The sequence below is a fragment of the Pseudorca crassidens genome, chromosome 5 (assembly GCF_039906515.1).
Source record: "Pseudorca crassidens isolate mPseCra1 chromosome 5, mPseCra1.hap1, whole genome shotgun sequence".
Taxonomy (NCBI): Eukaryota; Metazoa; Chordata; class Mammalia; order Artiodactyla; family Delphinidae; genus Pseudorca; species Pseudorca crassidens.
The window spans coordinates 29,004,639-29,022,772 of NC_090300.1; the positions used below are offsets into that span (position 1 = coordinate 29,004,639).

The 18,134-nt window shown below is 36.8% G+C and overlaps 1 protein-coding gene across 3 annotated transcripts in view; it reads right to left on the reverse strand.

Moving 5' to 3' along the window:
* PLS1 (plastin 1) overlaps nt 1–18,134 on the reverse strand; it is a 120,418-nt gene that overhangs the window by 23,657 nt on the left and 78,627 nt on the right. For all 3 annotated transcript variants that reach the window (XM_067737611.1, XM_067737612.1, XM_067737613.1), the window contains 6 exons: nt 15,509–15,641; nt 13,990–14,071; nt 5,980–6,145; nt 5,756–5,898; nt 4,755–4,850; nt 1,917–2,112 (listed from right to left, as the gene is read on the reverse strand). In XM_067737611.1, coding sequence (XP_067593712.1) covers nt 1,917–2,112; nt 4,755–4,850; nt 5,756–5,898; nt 5,980–6,145; nt 13,990–14,071; nt 15,509–15,641 — 816 coding nt within the window. The remainder of the gene's footprint in view (nt 1–1,916; nt 2,113–4,754; nt 4,851–5,755; nt 5,899–5,979; nt 6,146–13,989; nt 14,072–15,508; nt 15,642–18,134) is intronic.

The following is an 18,134-nucleotide window of genomic DNA, read 5'->3' on the forward strand; positions in this document are numbered from 1 at the left end:
AAAGCAGATCATTTTTAATATGCCACTCTAAACAATGCCTTCTACTGTAAGACACAGAGGAATTTTGAAATTTCCCAGACCGAAAAAAACACAGCAGTCTCCCTTTTTAATTTTTTAAAAGTTCTAATCCCTCGCCCTAAATTTCTCTGCTGAAAAATCAACATTTTTTAACCTATCTTACCTCTCAGTTACATATCTATGTAGAGAACACAATCTTTATTTTAGTGAACTTCTGAAAGAGTGAATTCATCATATCCCTCAAAGAACATATTTGTTAAATCTGAAACTTCTTTCATTAATCAAAAAGCTGTAATCATAAAGTGACCAGGACCTTGGAACTCTGGTTGTGGCAGTCAAAGAGAAAAAGATGATGAAGCTGATTTCTCACTCTGTCTTACTGGGGAAGAAGGGAAGAAGGTGGGTGATGTGGGAGAATGAACACTGCAGTATCAAGTTCTCCCCACCAGGAAGAATCCCCACCTGAGGACCAGCTTCTCCAAACCAGGGCGACCATGAAGACTATTTTAGGAGTGGCCCTAACCTCTGACAACTGCCACCACTGCTGCCACTGTTTTTACTCTTAGTTCTGGTACTAATGTGGGTTTTAGTATGCATGTGAGTGAGTGTGAGGTTGGCAGAAGAAAAGGAGAGAGGCTGAAACAGATAAGGAGAAAGAACTAGACACCGAGAATGTTTTTGTCATTATGATGATTCATATATTGTAAGCTTCAATGACATTTAGTAAATGTAATGTAGCTAAGTAATACAAAATGATCTATGTTATAGAATCTAAACAGATCCTGTCAAAGATTACTTGAGATAAAAACCCGCATAGCACAGGGAGATCAGCTCGGTGCTTCGTGACCACCTAGAGGTGTGGGGAGGGATAGGGAGGGTGGGAGAGAGGGAGACGCAAGAGGGAAGAGATATGGGAACATATGTGTATGTATAACTGATTCACTTTGTTATACAGCAGAAACTAACACACCATTGTAAAGCAATTATACTCCAATAAAGATGTTAAAAAAAAAGAATAAACTTTTAACTTAAAAAAAAAGATAAGTTTGTTTATTCACAGCAGAGGGATAAAGGCTTTACATCAAATCATGAAATCAGTTGTCAAAATTGATTTCTAATGTGTTAACAACTACACTATTCCATCATTATAGAAGGCAAATTAGGTGGAGAGTTTACATAATCAAGTCTTGCTCTGCTATCCTAATCAGGTTTCATTTGTGTTTCTTGCTTGTCATCATTCATTCTTTAGGCATATTAAGACAGAAAAAAAAACACAACATGAACAATGCAAAAAATAAATATCAACCCAGACAGAAAGAATAAATGGTACTAATAAAAAGAACATTCAGAATGAATATATTTATAGAGTAGAGAAAAGTACTAAATACAGTACCTACATTAGGAGGGGTCAAATCTGCATTTCATGAAGCAAAACAGGAAAGTATTATAAATTATGAGACAGATAACAATAGCCCACACACAAGACAAGTAATGAATATTGTAAATTTTTTCATGTACACTAAACACATTAAAAAGAGAACAATACTGGAGTCAAACTGTAGCTTTCAAAGGAGAAAAAAGCTACAAATAATTATTTTTTCCAATAGCTATAATTCATTGTCCATATTGGTGGTGTAATTATGTTATGTGGTCATTTAAGAGAACGTTTTAAATGTATGATGGTTTTCACTAAACTCTTATGGAGAAATGACAGACATGTAAAATCTACCTCAGCATTCTCATGAAAAACGACTTTAAGTTGAACTTTTTAATGAATGCACATGCCTACACACAGTAAACTTCATCTCCCACCACAATCCCCTACCTCTGACAGTGAAGTAGGACAATACCACAAAAAGATACACACAGTGAATCAATTAAAGACAGAGACAGCATACCTTCCAATAAATTCATATCGATGTCATTATTATCAGGCTTGTGTAGGCTTGGGTATGTGTTAAACAGATTAGCTACAAAAGCTAAATTAAGTTTAGGATTGCCTGAAACCACATCTGCAGGAGTAACAAACTGTCTGCAGCCCAGTTTATCTGCTTCCTGAAGCATGAATTCAGCACGCTTCAAGTCATTTTCCTCCTAAACAATGAAATAAAACAAAAATGTTCAAGATTAAACTTTTTACTGGAATAATTTTTAATTCATATACATATTTATAAGCAACTACTTTTCTGGAAATATATCAAATAATGGCTCAAAATAGGGTCAGAATGTGCAGGAATTCCAAATTAACTTCCCCATTTCTTTTAAATCGGTAAGAACAAGTCTCTGAGTTTTCTTGCTGGGATCAGTGGAATATTTCACCCTCATTGCTGAAGTACTCAACAAAACTCTCAAACATTGTATCAGTAAGCTTCTACTGGCTGAATTATAGGTAACTTGCTCAAGGCCATATACTAGAATGCTTTCTGGCTAAGAGGCTTAGCTATCTCACCCTTTCTACTCTGGTATTTCCAGTAGACTCTTTTCTCAATGAAAAACAAGCTGGGATATATATAAAAAATATTAAAGTCAGTAGGAACAGCACTTTTCACAATTGCAAAACCCTGGAAACAAACCAAATGCTTATCAACAGGAGAGCAGATGAAAACTGTGAAACTGTGTTATATTCACACAATGAGTGACTCATTAATATGTTCAAAATAAGTATAGAAATTTAAGTATATGATAAACTTTATATGAAGTTAAAAAGTAAAATAAATTTTGTAGAAAACAAACTTATGGTTACCAGGGGATAAGTAGGGGAGGGATAAATTGGGAGATTGGGATTGACATATACACACTACTATATATAAAATAGATAAGTAATAAGGACCTACTGTGTAGCACAGGGAACTCTACTCAATACTCTCTAATGGCCTATATGGGAAAAGAATCTTAAAAAAGAGTGGATATATGTATATGTATAACTGATTCACTTTGCGGTACACCTGAAACTAACACAACATTGTAAATCAACTATACTCCAATAAAAAAATTTTTTTAAAGTAAAATAAATTTAATTTTTTAAGAAATACATTTGGTTGAAAGAAAACTATAGCAAAAGAAAGGCAAAAAACGATGAACATAAGATTCAAGATGGTGATTATCACATTAAGGGGACGCAGAGAGATGGCATAGGGAAGAACTACACAGCTAAATGTAAACTGATGTCAAAGTCTTAGCTTTCTTGTTGGATTGAGGGTTTGTATGAGCTTGTTACAATTTCAATACAAACAACTACCAGACAAAAATAAATAAAAAGAGGGACATGCCTGGACCCATGATGAGAGTATATCATGACCAAGGATTATGACTTATCTAATTCTGTGCACCAGAGTTGTAAATAAAATGTAATTGAAATCAGAGAAAGCAATAGGTTCAATGCTATTAAACAGCAATAAAAAGCTCCTCAGGTAGACGTGAACAGATCACAATATGTGGACCTTACTTAGATCTTAATTCAGATAAATTATAAAAAGAAAACCTGACATTTGTGAGGCAACAGGAAATGTCAACACTGACTAGTTATTTTGATATTACAGATTATTGTTAATTTTTTAGTTATGTAAGGTATTATGGTTATATTTTTAAAGGCTCTTTATCTTTTAGAAGTACATATTGATGAAATGATACCATGTCTAGGATTTGCTTCAAAATAATATGGAAGAGGAAGCAAATAGGTAGGTGATAAATGAAGAAACAAGACTGACCATGAGTTGATAGTTGTTGAACTTGGGGGATGAACACATGGTAGTTCAGTATATTAAGTTTGCCCACTTTTGAATAGGTTTGAAACTTTCTGTAAGTTTTTTTAACTTCCTAATTTTTGTACTCAAGCTAATTTGTAAATTTTGCAATACTGATTTTTAGATTTTATAATAATGTAAAATATAATTAATTAGTGATGACTCAAGTTGCCTTTAAAACTAAATATTCTGGATATTACACTTTAAGTACTTAATGGATTTTCATACAAACTATAATCTGACCATACTTTAAGATTTCGATAGAACCATCCCTGCTACTTAGAACTTATGCTAAAAGAATGGGCTTCCTATAAAATGTGTTAGATGGGTCAGGATTTGTATCAGTTCTTCCTACACCATAAATACTAGGAATTGCCATTTTTTATTTTGTGTATTGTCAAATATAAGTTGGAAGAACTTATAATCAATTGCTTAGAAATCTAATAACAGCTTGTTGCTCCCTTTCCTTGTGCACAGCAGCAAAAGCACCCTGGTGTGTTCCAGTGATGTTGCACCAGGGAAATGTGAGTGTAGGGTTGATTCCACACATACTCAAGGTCAGAATTCTGCAATTCCCCTTCCTCACTCATGACAGCCAGATGGCTTAGCATGGAAATTTAGAGCCTAGGGCATGAAAAATAACTTCTGAAAAGCAAAGAGCCAAGGTTTAATGAAGGGCTGAGGACGCCACCAGGGAATGCTGCCTGAAGCGAACTGTACTCTAAATATGACTGTACTCGCTAGTCAAATTCATAGAGACGCAAAGTAGCATAGTGGTTACCAGGAGCTTGGGAGAGAGGGGAATGGGGAGTTATTGTTTAATGGATACAGACTTCACTATGTGATGAGGAAAAATTTTTGGAGAGGGATACTGGTGATGGTTGCATGTACTGCAAATGTAACGCCACTGAGCTGTACACGTAAAATTGTCATTTTTATGCTATGCATATTTTATCAAAATTTTTTAAAATTTTAATTAAAAACTATACTCACATTAAATCCTGAAAGGTCAATGGCAATGGCAGGTCCATCATCCCGGTCACCTTTAGGTGCAATCTGATTAAGCAGATGAAAATAGGCTCTTGAATCCTTTAAGGAAGGAAACAAAACAGAATTTTTCAAATGAATAAAATCATCATTGGATTTACGGGGAAAAGTACTCAAATTGAAGCAATTGTCCTCATCTCAAAGAATGGAATAATAACTTAGTAACCTTTACTTATTGCTTACAGGATCCTGAATGCACTATGCTGTTTCACCCTTGAGAGCTTCTAGCAACACTGTTTCCTAAACCTGGAAGGCCCTTCCTCACCTCTTTCATTTGTTTACACTCCTAAGGATCAGCATCAGTTAAGATTAGGGCCAAGTTTCCTTGACCAGTCTCTTCCAGTGGGGAGGGAAGTGTTTCAAGCTACTTTGGTTCAGAGACACACCTGAAGACCCCCTTTGGTCTACTGATTCCCTATGCCCTCTGATACTTTGGTTTCCTCTTAGCTGGTTATTGAGAAAGTGGAAGTAAGTATTAAACTGGACAAGCCCACAAGGGCCTCTAGTCTAGCAACAGATGTAATTCTCAGTCCAAATTAACAGACTGACATTCTCATTATAATCTAATCTATCCGTGGCATACAAAAAGGGAAACGATACTTTAATCTGCTAATGCTAGCATCTCTTTCCTCTCACAACCAGTTGTATTTCTTTTTAAAAGCCAATAAACCAGTTTTTTGTTTTTTTTTAGTAAAAGATTTTGTGATTATAAGTGGGGGATCCACCTCACACAGAGAAATGCAAAAATTTCATTTTCTACACTGTGTGCTTGTGAATTAAACTTCAATTCAAATTTAAGTCTGTGATTGAAGTTCTTTTTTGTCTTTGTTTAAAAAATCACAGCCATAACACACACACACATACAAATTAAGTCTGAACTCCTTTTGTTCCTGACATGCATCTACATCCTTTTTGTATGTCGCAAATTTGAACATTAAAATATGAACCTTAATGTCCTGGCTGAAGTTGCTGATGGTACGCCATCCTGCATTGGTCAGATGGTAGTTCACCCAACGCAGCAGTAATTCCTCTGGAGAAAGCTTCATCAGCTCTTCTAGATCCTCACCTTCATTTAGCAATGCAATCAGGGCTGAGAGGAAAACAATGAAATATAAATTTTTCCCACAGTAAGTATATATCAATGAAAAGTAAATATTTTTGATGACCTTACCTTCATTTCTGGAAATCTCAATATCAGCAAAAAGACCAACTTTGATGATCTGCCAGAGAAGTCCCAAGACCAAGTGAGGTTTTCCTTCTTTGAGATCCTGTGCACCAATGTTGACCACTGTACAACCAATGGCTGAGGCAGAATTCAGGGCTAGGTTTAAATTTTCCTGAATCGCCACAAAGAAAAATACACGTGAGAAAGTACTTTCTAAACTCTTTATCAACAAGTTGTGAAGGTAAATAAGACACAATGGATGGTGAAACTTCCCATTTTTTTTAACATAAGTAGTACTTATATCACCTCTATATGCCAATGACTTTCAAAGCCATATCTCCAGGCCACACTTCCTCCCAGCATCCACTCTAAGCTCTACACCTGCATACATATTTGGTTATGTCTACCTGGATGTTTCACAAGTATCTCAAACTCAACATGTCCATAATTGAAGCAATTTTCTGGCCATGCTTCCCCAGTCTTCCTCTAATCCTCTGTCAAAACTGGCTTTTCCTTTATTTCCTGTCTTGGTTGACAGGACCAACCTTCATTCTTGCTTCTTTCTTCCTAAGTCAGAATCCTTGTTCTTCTTGCCTCTAACATCCTGTGACCAATTTCTGTCAATTCCACCTTCTAAATACCTCTGGAAACTGTCAGTACCTTTCTTCAAGTTTCTTAATTCCTTCCTAACACCCATGGTCAGACTTACTCTCTAAAACCCACCTTCCATAGTACCCTGCTGTTGGTAACCTTATTAAAATATGGACCCGATGGCATTCCCTAGCTTTGAAACCCTACAAATGTTCCCCATCATTCCCACTATCTCCTCTCACTCACTCTGTTCCAGCTCTATAGGGCCTTTGAACTTGCTATTCCCTCTGCCTGGAACACACTTTCCTCAAATATCCACAATTCCTTTACACTGCTCAAATGCACCTAATGGCTTTCCCAATTGTCCTACACAAGATAGCAAGCATCACCACAGCCTTTGCTCACACTCATCATTCTCTATTTTACTCTGTATCATTCTCCGACATGTTATATAGTTATATATTTATTTTTATATCACCCCCAATTAGAGTATGAGCTCTAATTATGATGAGAGAAAGAACTCCTACAACTCAACAACAATAAAACAACCTGATTAAAATATGGGCAGACGACATGAACAGACATTTCTCCAAAGAAGATATCAGATGAACAGTAAGCACGTGAAAAGCAGATCAACATGACTAATCATCAGGGAAACGTCAACCAAACCACAATGAGGTACCACTTCACACCCATCAGGATGTCTATTATTAAAAAAAAAAACAAAATAAAATAACAAGTGTTGGAGAGGATGTAGATAAATTGGAACCCTGTGCATTGCTAGTGGGAATGTAAAATGGTGCAGTTTCTGTGGAAAACAGTATGGCTATTCTTCAAAAAATTAAACACAGAAGTACCATATAGTTTAGCAAATCTACTTCTGGATATTTACTCAAAAAAAAAAGCAAGTTAGGACTCAAAGAGACATTTGTATACCCATGTGTGTAGCAGCATTATTCACAAAAGCCAAAAGGTGGAAACAACCCAAGTGTCCAGCCACAGATAAACAGATAAGTAAAATACGGTATAGGCATACAATAGAATATTATTCAGCTTTAGAAAGGAAGGGAATTCTGCACAGGCTGCAACATGGATGAATCCTGAAGACATTATGCTAAGTGAAATAAGCTGGCCATAAAAAAGAACTATTGTATGATTCCATTTATATGAGGTACCCAGAGTAGCCAAATTCATAGAGACAGAAAGTGGAATGGTGATAGCCAGGGGATGGGGGAGTGGACAATGGGGAGCTTTTTAAAAAAATAATTCATTCATTCATTCATTCATTTATTTTTGGCTGCATTGGGTATTCGTTACTGCACGTGGGATTTCTTTAGCTGAGGTGAGCGGGGGCTACTCTTCTTTGCAGTGCATGGGCTTCTCGTTGCGGTGGCCTCTCTTGTTGCGGAGCACGGACTCTAGGCGCACAGGCTTCAGTAGTTGTGGCACATGGGCTCAGTAGTTGTGGCTCGCAGGCTTCAGTAGTTGTGGCTCACAGGCTCCAGAGCGCAGGCTCAGTAGTTGTGGCACACGGGCTTAGTTGCTCCGCAGCATGTGGGATCTTCCCAGACCTGGGCTTGAACCCGTGTCCCCCACGTTGGCAGGCGGATTCTTAACCACTGCACCACCAGGGAAGTCCCAGGGAGCTATTATTTAATGGGTATAGAGTTTCAGTTTGGGAGGATGAGAAGAGTTTTGGAGAAGAATGGTATTGATGAATCCATAGCAATGTGAATGTATTTAATGCCACAGAACTGTACACTTAAAAATGGTTAAAGTGGTCAATTTTATGTTATGTGTATTTTACAACAATGGAAAAAAAAGGAAAAATGGCCCAGAGCCATCTTGAAGGTGCTCTCTATGGCCAAATCTGGGACAAGTTAAGCACCAAAATAATCAAGCACAGTAATGAATTAAGCCACTGGAAAAAGTAGGAATTCCTGAGTCCTATCAATGACAGAGAGAGAGAAGAGAGGTCTCTGGGTTACAGAAGAATGCCAAATAATAAAAGACTAAGGCTTCCCTGTTGGCGCAGTGGCTGGGAGTCAGCCTGCCGATGCAGGGGACACGGCTTCGTGTCCCGGTCCGGAAGGATCCCACATGCCGCGGAGCGGCTGGGCCCGTGGGCCATGGCCGCTGAGCCTGCACGTCCGGAGCCTGTGCTCCGCAGCGGGAGAGGCCACAGCAGCGAGAGGCCTGCGTACCGCAAAACAAAAATAAAAAAATAAAAGACTAGTAAATGTGGAGGAAGTGCTGGAGTTGAAAAAAAAACATAATTTTGCAACCATCACGGTAAAGACCCTGTTAGGAAAGAATCATCAATCTAGGGAATCTAAAATCTAGGAGAAAATTCTGTTATGGAGCAGGATATCTGCATGGCCTTCAAGTGTTTCCTCATGGACTGCTTATTAGTTGCAAGGGAGAAAAAGAAAAGGAAACAGTAATTATACAGTGGAGAAACTGGGTAACATCTTAACCTGATGATAAAAACTAAAATCAACTATAAGAGACATACAGATATCTTGTGCCTCTCAATATACAAATTTATAAACTTGATAACTATACTGTGGTAATATAAGAGAAAATCCTTGTTCTGAGTAAATATATGCTAAGGAATTCACTGGTAAAGAGTGATAAGGTATGTAACTTATCCTCAAGTGGTCCAGGAAAAAAGGTTGTGTACACACGCACACACGAGGGAGAGAGCACAAATATTAAAGTGCAATAAACCACTAACAACAGGTGAACCCAGGTAAAGGATGTATGAGTGTTTTTGTATAGTTTTTAGTTTTGCAACTTTCTCTACGTTTGAAATTATTTTCAAATAAACCTAAAAAAGGGTAACTCAAAGTTTTTTATCCAAACATGCCATTAATTTTAATCTAAAAGCTTAATTGAGGGCAATATTTATTTAATAATATTAATTAATTTTTGCTTTAGCTGTCATCTATCAATGCTATACCAGTGATCAGAAACACAAATGTACAAAAAAAGAGCCACCAAACAACAAAAAAACAGTTTGGGACAACACAAGGCAGCAAATTGGAAAAGACACTGAATTCGAAAAATTTAGAGTTACCTTGGCTTTTAACTTTTTTTTTTATTCCCTCCTCCTCAAATTTCTTCCCTAAATAACAAACGCATACTATGTACCGATGACATTTTTCCGATCAACTTTTCACCTTTTGGAAAGGCACGGTGGCCTGTTTGCTATTGGCCTACTTTTTTTGGCCATTTAATGGTGATAAATAATCAATACAGTCAGACTTTTAAGTTACCAAAGATAAGAGGAGGTAACTTTAAGAGCTAGGGGATTTGTTGTTAATTGTGTTTGATTTGCTTTGGGGAAAAGGTAGAGACTGTCTTTTCCTCTTTTATTTCTACAGTCCACGTTTGGGTGGGGCCCCTGCTCCCACAGTTTGTTTAAATTTTTATGTTTACTAGCCAGAAGTTACACAAAGGTTTACAAAGCAGAGTGATTATTTCAATGGCTTCCTCTTACAGTATGCTGAAGCAATTTATCTTGCTGGGCTCCAAGTAAGTGGCTGTATCTCTTGGGGTTTAGTCAAGGGTAACTGAAGTAAGCATTTGGAATTAAATTATTTTTGTAGTGGTATTAAGCAATATTCATTTAAATGCAGTTCTCCCAAAAGAAGGCAGAACCAGAGAATCCTTCAATATATTTACAACCTAAATAAACATGATAATTGTGAAAATATTTTCAGTAAATTTCAAGTATTTTCTAGATATTCAGAAGATTTTTCCTACCTTCAGATATGTTTAATTACCTTAAATCAAATCAATATAACTTTCAAGAGACAGCCTCTGTCAATTTACGCTAGACCAGTAATATGTTTCTCTCTTCATTTCCAAGAGCATAAAGAATGTTTGCTCCGGTTGTGATTCCCCAGAATGCATTAGCTGGGGAAAGAACTGGACTGAAAATTTTTCCAGTAATAGTGTTAATCTTGCAACGACCCATTACATTGACAGCATGGTACTGTGGCCAGAAGAAATATGTAATTTCACCAAATTGACTGTAATAACTAGTGAGAACCAAAACCTTCCACTGCTTTTCTCAGCCTGGACAGTGACAAGGAAACCACACCTTAATGTGACTTTGCACTTATTCCTCTGTCTTCACTGGCATGACTTTATTCTTCCAGGAGAAGAAGGCAAAATATTTGATTGTTCATTGCAGCCACTACTTGCAAGACCTATCAACTCCTCAGTGGAAAGTATCAATGGACAGTTAATACTCTAAAAGATTCTTTGACACCCTCACCTTGAAATCCTCCCCTTGCAATTTCCACCAGTTCTGACTGTTGCATCAGTTGCATCATCATCCTTACCCAGTCATTAGTCTCCTCTCTTCCCCTCTCCCACAGTGAAAGACCCACCTTAAACCACAATTCCAAATCATCAGTTCTAACCTCAGCTTGAAGACACTGCCACAGATTTGCAGGTGGTGTTTTCTCTTACTGCTGTAAGCTGTAAAACTCAGCTTTGTCTTAACAGGTTATGTTGGTGATATATGGAGAACCAGCTTTCGATGTTAATTTTATTCAAAAATGTTGGCTTTACAAGTATAGTAAATGACTTCTGAGTAATTGGCTAAAAATGGATTGAAAATAAGGAGCTAAAATGTGCTTCCTCAAATAAATGGTAGTTTCTAATTGGTAAATACATTATTGCCCTACTGGAAATGAGGGAATGGGATGACCACTGTTGTCTAGAGCAGATTCTAAAGAACAAGAAGTAACAGGAGAACCCCATACAGAGGTTGCTCTCCAAGTCCTAACATGGACAACTGCCCTTCCTTCCTGAAGACCTGTTTTGGGGGGGATAGGCGAGAACAATGGGGAACCTTCAACAACGGAGACATAAGAGAGGTTGTTCCTCCTTGTGTTTCAGTGTCCTAATCTGTAAAATAGGATATCTTACCCTACAGAGATACTAACAAAACAATCAAGCAAACATGGCAGTTTATCTTGGAAAGCCATCCATTTTCTCCCATCTTTTTTGTGTATCAGTGAATTGTCTGTGTCTAAGATAGAGCCCACTTTACCAGGCAGAAAAATTTACACTGCTGTGTGAGATGGTTTCTCATGTCCCTTCTATTTTGATTAACTATCCAACTCTTTACTAACAGTCTCAAATAGGGATTGCAAGTTTTCTTTCTTTTAATTCATACCACTTTGCAAATTTTCGTTTCCAATAAAGCTTCAATTCCAGATGAGTCCACTTTGTGAATGATTTTTTTTAGAGGGCTGTGCTAAACACTTATCGGGTAAGGACAAAGGCATTCTTTGTTATTCAGATTTCATCCTTATTTTACATACCATCACTTTCACTGCATTTGTAATGTCCAAATGAGCTTTATGTTTTCCCTACTTAAAGTGTAATTGAAATTAAGGTCATATATGTGTGTGTACATTTGTAAACATATGTAAGTGTAAAGTATATACATACACACCTGGTATATATGTGAGTATATCAATTGCAATGGAGTTTTTACATTTACAAGGAACAGATTCAATCTCCTATACCTACTCTTGTGTTAGTTTCCTGACTTTTAGGTCCCTAAATCATTGCCATCTGTTTGACTCTTACTCATATAATTATTTTTCTTTCAATAATGACAAACAATCAAAAGAATGCAGCTCAGCAACACATTGGGTAGAAAGAGAGATGACCAAGTATCCAAGATCATAAATGAGTCCTGCTCTTAGCTACCTGATCTCTTTCCCTTGCTTTCATAGTTATTATATGTCATTTTCATCCTTTTATATTTCTCTTCTTTCATACATCATGATACTTTACCAACCTATCATCATGAGGCGAAAAACTATATTATCACAATCTTTTACAAATGAATTAGGCTTCTTCGAGATAAAGTTTCATGGGAAACGGGTAGCTGTCTAGCAGATCTATTCCCAGAGCTCTAAAATTACTGAATAAACAAAACAGATTTAATAACCACAGTAACACTTTGCCCCTTCCCAGAGGGCTATCTTTTCTCATTCTACATTAGTACACTTTTTCAAGCATCTTAGAGACCTCGACTATTATCCCTACTCATATTGGAAGAATGCTATCTCTAAAAACAGAAGTATAAAAAACTTAGCCCCTCAGACCCATCCTATAGTATTGCAAAAATAGTTACAGAATATTTTTCTTCATTTTCTCCAATGCACTGCATATAAGTATTAAAAGTAAAACCGTACAATTAATTTATACAATAGTAAGAAATGTTGCATTTCAGATTCAGGGCCATAAAAAATGGTGTGACACATGCATTCTAAAAATAAGATGTATATTTTCAACAATGATAGATATTAAAGGAAACATCCTGACACAAGATATGAAGGAGAATAAACTTCTGGCAATTGCAGTCAGAAAGGGGCTTCTTCAAGAATGGTAGTTTCTGCTAGGAATATGTAACATTATTGGAAAATGGGGGTCAAGAAAGCCATGTTAGTCAACAGCAAATTCTGTACTACTCAAGAATAACGGGAAATGGGAGGACCCCTTGGATAGTCTGAGACTAACCACATACCACTACTCCAAGGTCATAGCTTCCTTATAGATGAGCCTTAACAACCTTAGCAAAATCAAGAATTATACCTGCCAATAGAAATAAAGGAAACAGCCTAGCAGTAGCTCACTTTTAATAGCTACAGCTGTGACTAGCACATTAACTTAGTTGCTTATTACTACCACCACATGAGAGTGGCAGTATAGCTTGGTGATTAAAAGGATGGGCTCTGGAGCTAGACTACTGGGACCAGATCCTGCGTCGGCCACTGTGCAACCTCTCAGTGCCTCGGTTTCCTCATCTGTAAAATCACAGCATCCACCTTACTTTAAGGCTGCTGGGAGAAGTCAAAGGGATAATTCATGTGGTGTGTTCAGAACAGTGACTGGTACCTAGTATGTACTGAGTAGATACTGATATTCCTCTATTGATCTAGAGACTTTGAGGGGAAAAGTGTGGTGACTATAAATTCCCGGACTTTAACAAGATCTGAATGGAGAAGCTGACTACAGAACAATCTAGTACAGAAAGAATAGCGAAAATTTTGTGAAATGGTAACACATGTGGTAAAACTGTGGAGTATTCTTATCTCAATCAACCAACAAAAACACTGGCATCAAGCGAATATTCATTAATAAAAATAACTCAGTAACTACAATAGTTGAGGAATATAATCTGGACACTACTTTAAATTTCATCCAACGTACTTTGAATCTTAATTTCTTCATTAAAAAATGCAGCTGAATTTTTACTTAGTAAAAACCTAGTTTTTAATAGGAAACCAAAATTATGTTAAATCAAAGGATTTGCCTGGGCCTAAAGATCCATTAATAAGGGATCCATGATCCTTACAGTAACATGATTACTAGCAAAGGACAAATACTTACAGAAATAGTGAAAGGGGTGAGCTTCTTCTTATTAATGGCTCTTTCATCAATTGTATCTGGTTCAGATAAGTTGATCATTTTACTAAAGAGAAAATGGGAATAATTTAGTTTAAGACTCCCAGAAATGTTTTCAGTTTATTTTTGCAAGTAGACAATAAAGTTAAATTTTGAAAAGTAACCATCCATTTCTTTGAAAATTATACTATAATTCATGTCAGGGACTTAATTTTAAAAATCTAAGAAATATTCCCTAACCTAAAACACATTCATCATTCACTGCAATTGTAATCTTAGCATTTCCTTCTAACTGTTTTCAAACACTCTTGCATTTTCTTTATGTGAATCTTGCCTTTATTTCCTTTAATGATCATCAACATTCAGCAGCCTGAAATGTTGAATAAAAAAATCCTCAAGAAGGCTAATTTCATAAAGTGATATGAACAGCGTTAAAATTACTGTTGCTGCAGAAAGATGAAGAGCCAGAGACTTGGTCTGAAATTTCGGTAATTCAAACATTTTAAAAGAAACTAATATAAATTTTATCTCTGTATTTTAATAAAGGTAAGAAAATACCCATTCAATTCATAATAGGAATTTCCTCTGAAGGTCAGAGGAACAGATCAGACTTGTAGGTAGAATTCAAGGTATATTGTATACGTAATGTCCTAAAAACTAATATCCTGTACTCATGGATAGTTTTTTATTTTTAACTAAAAAACACAGAAAAAAGACTGAGGAAATGTGCCAGAATAGCAATAATAGCTATTTATGGGTGCTAAGAATATTTGTGGTTTTCTTCTTTGAAAGTCTTCTGTTTTTTTATAAACTTAAAAAATAAGAGATATCTGCTTTGTTCAAACAAGTACGCTGGGACTTTAGTACACACAACAAGGACAAAGACATGCCCTTAGAGAGTTTACAATCTAGTGAGCAGAAATAGATTGCAAAGAGCCATGGATATGACAAGATTGAATTAAAATGTTAACCTGATTTAAGCACAAATGAGATATATAGTTCTATTATATTTCCTCATGTTCCTGTCCCAGTCAATGATCAACAGCCCCACACTGAGAAGTGAAGAAAGAAACAATGGGGAATTCCCTGGCAGTCCAGTGGTTAGGACTCCATGCTTTCACTGCCAGCAGGACCAGGTTCAATCCCTGGTCGGGGAACTAAGATCCTGCAAGCTGCATGGCACGGCCAAAAAAAAAAAAAGAAAAGAAAGAAACCCTGTGAACATTATTAAATGCATCAGAGGAGTAACTCAAAAGTTTCCTGGCATCGTTAAGGAAACATGAAAAAGATCCCAAATAAGAGATTGCATTTGAAAGAAAATGTTGGAAAATATATAGTACTTGATTTTCTATATAATATATATAAAATATAAAAATTTCAAGACTAATGTAGCTACTTGTTGACTAATTTCAAAAGACAATGGATTCACTGAATTGTAGTTTTCACTGAATGCTCTTCAGTGGACAGTAAGAACATAGCTCCCTTAACGCAATGCTCAACTCACCAAAGAAGGATGCCATCGGCAAGTGATTTGAAAAGACTGCCATCATTGGGATTCATAGGTATGAGATGCTTACAGTCAGCGTCATTCTCCAGGGCTTTGTTTATCCAGTTAACAAAAGCCACTTTTTCTTCCTCTGAAAACAGAAAGTCTTAGTTGGCATACCTCATTTCACAAAATTAATTGCACCGCAAAAATATAATTTTAAATTTCTGTTCAAAAATAATAAATGCCAATTTTTAAAACCTTACTGAAACAATAAAGGATTTAAGAGGGCGTAGGTTTAAAGAAAAAGGGGAATTCATTCCACTTTTTTCATCTGATATATCAGGGAAGAGTAAGTCATATACCTTAAGTTAGCACAATAAATATTCGGTTTGATTCTAAAATCTTTCCAAATATATATTCCTTCTGAGAGCTAGTGGATCAGGAACCAAACACCAGCGGTCAGATTACACACACACACACACACACACACACACACACACACACACACACACACACACACACATACTCATATATGCCAGGGGGGGAAATACAAGAAACAAATAACCACATCAATAAATTCCACCTGCCCCCCAAAAAACTTTCATAGAGTTGTGATTTGGAACTTACAACAGAAATACTAGTTTTAATCAAGAGTTATTTGAATGCAAAGCGAGAGAGAGGCACGGACATATATACACTACCAAACGTAAGGTAGATAGCTAGTGGGAAGCAGCCGCATAGCACAGGGAGATCAGCTCGGTACTTTGTGATCACCTGGAGGGGTGGGATAGGGAGGGTGGGAGGGAGGGAGACGCAAGAGGGAAGAGATATGGGAACATGTGTATATATATAACTGATTAATTTTGTTGTAAAGCAGAAACTAACACACCATTGTAAAGCAATTATACTCCAATAAAGATGTAAAAAAAAAAATTTAAAAAGGGCCATCCGAAAAAAGTGTAAAAACCAGAAAGGCAGGACAGGCCATGGAGAACAGGGAGCCTTGTTACCCTGATGGGTGAGATGTAAATTGCAAACAGCTACTCTGGAGAAGTGTATGGTGTTTCCTAAAACATCTAAAAAACAGAGCTAGAGAGCATAGGGCACTTCCACTCACGGGCGTATATCTTGAGAAAAATAAAAATCAACAAGACACAGCCGCCCCAAAGTTTAGGGCTGCTCTGTTTACAAGAACCTCGACTTCGGTGCACCTTAAATATCCCAGGAAAGAGAAAAATGGATAAAGAAGTTGTGGTACTTATGTACAATGGAATATCACTCAGCCATGAAATCAATGTCATAAGGCCAGTAGCAGTATGAGTGGATTTAGGTATGATGATTCTAAGTGAAATAAGCCACACAGAAAAAGAAACTTATCATGAGATATCACTTATAGAGGGAATGTAAACATGGCTACAATGAACTGAATTACAAAACAAAACAGAGTCTCACATTTAGAAAACACACTTATGCCTGCTCAAGGGGAAAGGTGAGGGGGGGTGATGCATAAAACCAGAGTTTGAAATTAGCACAGATACCGTTCCATAAATCAAATATGTAATAGACAAGACCTACTCCTTGCTCAATGAACTGGACTCAACACCCCCTATTCACCGCAGAGGAATATATCAGACTAGTAAGAATCTTAAAACCTATGTGTTGGTATGTCTCCGCAAGAGAATCAAGTGTGTGTAGAGCGGCATAAACATAGCAGTGAAAATCAGCTAAACCCCATTATAAAAATAAATTTCAAAAAAGAAAAAAGTTATTTGAATGAATAAAATAGCTCCATTTCTGTAGAATTTCTATTATAAGAAATGAAGACCCAACGCAGCCAAAAATAAATCAATAAATTTATTTTAAAAATAATAAAAAGGGGCTTCCCTGGTGGCACAGTGGTTGAGAGTCCGTCTGCGGATGCAGCGGACGCGGGTTCGTGTCCCAGTCCGGGAAGATCCCACATGCCGTGAAGCGGCTGAGCTTGCGCGTCCGGAGCCTGTGCTCCGCAGCGGGAGAGGCCGCAACAGTGAGAGGCCCGCGTACCGCAAAAAAAAAAAAAAAATAATAATAATAATAAAAAGTAAAAAAAAAAAAAGAAAAGAAAACTGACACATCTAGATACCAGTCCTATTCTCAGCCATCTTCATCCTCAACTTCTCAATCCATGGCTTCCAGCATAAAAACAGTGATCTTTAGGCAGAAAAAATTGTTGGGCTATGCAGTGGGGAAAATAGGAAGGAACTTAAAGGAAAAATGGTCTACTGCCTCATTATTATTATGTAAATATAAAAATGATTTAACAATATAAAACTTAAAGGAAAATAATTTCCATCACAGGGTAGCTGGCCTTTCTCTTTATTGCCCCAATTCCTAGAACTAGGTAATTTTCCTAAGGGCATATTTGGTAGATACCCCCAAATTCAATCCAACACACACACACAATCAATAAAGACACAAACATTTACTTTTGTAGGTATCATTATCTGCCTTCTTATCTTCTTACCTCACTATACATACCTGCTTAGGGACTTAGAATCTAGGGATTTAAAGATCACTAAGATACTGTACCTCTCATCAAGGAATTTTTAGGGTAGTGATAAGATAAAACAGATATACGAAGAAATGCAACTAAAGGGAAATG